This window comes from Arachis hypogaea, chromosome 19, assembly GCF_003086295.3.
Source record: "Arachis hypogaea cultivar Tifrunner chromosome 19, arahy.Tifrunner.gnm2.J5K5, whole genome shotgun sequence".
NCBI lineage: Eukaryota > Viridiplantae > Streptophyta > Magnoliopsida > Fabales > Fabaceae > Arachis > Arachis hypogaea.
Window position 1 is genome coordinate 146,351,556 of NC_092054.1, and position 2,449 is coordinate 146,354,004.

The following is a 2,449-nucleotide window of genomic DNA, read 5'->3' on the forward strand; positions in this document are numbered from 1 at the left end:
TTTATATTTTAATATATATTTTATACAAATAATTATTTTTTATGTACATATAGTATAATTATTGTTATGATTATATTTTGTTATTGTAAAATATGATTAGCCTTCAAAATATCTAATATACAAATTAAAACACTAAAATAGTAATTTAAATAATAATATATAATTTAAAATTCTATTCTTTTAGGTTTTATATTTTTAAAAAATTAAGTAATTTTTCTTTTAACACTACCATCAAAATTTTTCTCTTTCCATATATATTACTAAACAATTATTTAAAAATTCACTTCCTAACACAATTAGAAGCCGACTCTTATTGATATTCATAGTTAAAAAAGTTCTTTCAATTAATATAGTTGCTACGTAAAAATTAAAGCTAATTTGAAATAATATTCTTTTGAGTTGATTTTTAAAAAAGAACACTAATTTCGTTTAAATCTGAGAATTGATCGTTCTAACGAATATCTAATATAAAATTTTTAAATTGACGATTAAGTACCAAAAGTTGAGTAAAAAATTATTGTGGGGTCAAATTTAATAATCTAATGAGGACAAATAAATATTATTATCATATACTACTCAAAAAAATTTCAAATTGTAGTGGGGGCGCTTGCCCCCACACCAATACACTTGGAACCGTCCCTAATATATATATATATAAAAGGAGAACTTTTTTTTTAAATAGAACTAAGTATTATTTTTAAAGATATTATTAGTGTAACTGATATATTATTTAACCTTTCGAATAAGTTACACTAATATATATTAACTTAAAAGAGAATCTAAATATGTTTGATTTGAGGAGTAAACTAAAAATAAATTTCTGGAATCATTTTAGTTAAACTAAAATAAAATTAATTTAAATAAATATTGTTATTATTAAAAAGAATATAATATAACAAAACAGGAACTTAGTGTATATGTGGTGGATTACCTTTTTCTCTTTCTCTTCCATTTAATAGTATATTTTTATTAATAAATACAAGATATAAATGAATGATAATTTGAAAAATAATGGAATAGTCCTATACTGAAAGTATAAATAGGGATAAGCCTCAAACCATTCTTCACACAACACAAACCAAAGGAGTGAGCCTACACACTCATCTAATTAATCATCACCATGGCTATCTCCAAGAAAATCCTCCCTCTTCTCTCCATAGCAACCATCTTCCTCTTGCTCCTAAACAAAGCCCACTCACTAGATTCCCTTTCCTTCAGCTACAACAACTTTGAACAAGACGATGAAAGAAACCTAATCTTGCAAGGTGATGCAACGTTCTCAGCAAGCAAGGGAATCCAACTGACCAAGGTAGACGATAACGGAACCCCTGCAAAGAGCACTGTGGGTCGAGTCTTGCACTCGACCCAGGTGCGCCTCTGGGAGAAAAGCACGAACCGGCTCACAAACTTCCAAGCACAGTTCAGCTTCGTTATCAACTCGCCTATTGACAATGGTGCCGATGGCATAGCCTTCTTCATCGCAGCACCGGATAGCGAAATTCCAAAGAACTCGGCCGGAGGGACCTTAGGGCTCTTTGACCCTTCAACTGCCCAGAACCCTTCGGCCAACCAAGTTCTCGCCGTGGAATTTGACACCTTCTATGCTCAAGACTCCAATGGTTGGGACCCCAATTACCAACACATCGGAATTGATGTGAACTCTATTAAATCCGCTGCAACCACCAAGTGGGAGAGGAGAAATGGCCAAACCCTAAATGTTCTCGTAAGCTATGATGCTAACTCTAAAAACCTACAAGTGACTGCTAGCTACCCTGATGGTCAAAGTTATCAGGTATCTTATAACGTTGACTTGAGGGACTATCTTCCAGAATGGGGTAGGGTTGGATTCTCAGCTGCTTCGGGACAACAATACCAATCTCATGAGCTTCAATCTTGGTCCTTCACCTCAACCTTGTTGTACACTTCACCCCACTACCTTAAACTTGGACGCTTCATGATATGATATGGAAGAATAATCGTCTCTATATCACAAATCTACCTTTCATGCATGTAAGATATGGAAATAATAGGACAAGTATTGTCCACGGTCTAAGTTTTTATTTCGTAATGTTAAAGCCACGCGCGTCAACTTTCGTTTGTATGGATAATGTATGAGTTTATCTTCTTATTACAAGTGTTGTCATCTTTACATTATTACTTTTGTTATCGCCTTCTAGAGTATCCATTTTGCATATGTTTCACTTTCACCCCACACATAAACTCACATACACAATTTATCACAGTAACAACCAGGGTTAATATTGTTGGATATATAATGTCTTTACCGATCTAATTTAAATTTTTCAAATAAGTAATTTCATAATATGATAGCAAGGAGGATATCTATGACAAACAAATTTAGAGTGCGTTGTTTGCAAAGACCTATGAAATTGGATTGGCCTTGGTACCTTTTGCTTCTTGGTGTCGCCAAATCAATACATAAATTTGG

At 32.7% G+C, this 2,449-nt stretch overlaps 1 protein-coding gene across 1 annotated transcript; it reads left to right on the forward strand.

Annotated features, from left to right (window-relative positions):
- Nucleotides 1-1,066: 1,066 nt before the first annotated feature.
- On the forward strand, nt 1,067-2,156 carry LOC112775219 (alpha-methyl-mannoside-specific lectin). Its single transcript, NM_001376211.1, has one exon. It carries the CDS (start codon nt 1,121-1,123, stop codon nt 1,961-1,963), a length of 843 nt encoding a protein of 280 aa, NP_001363140.1. The 5' UTR covers nt 1,067-1,120; the 3' UTR covers nt 1,964-2,156.
- Nucleotides 2,157-2,449: the final 293 nt, after the last annotated feature.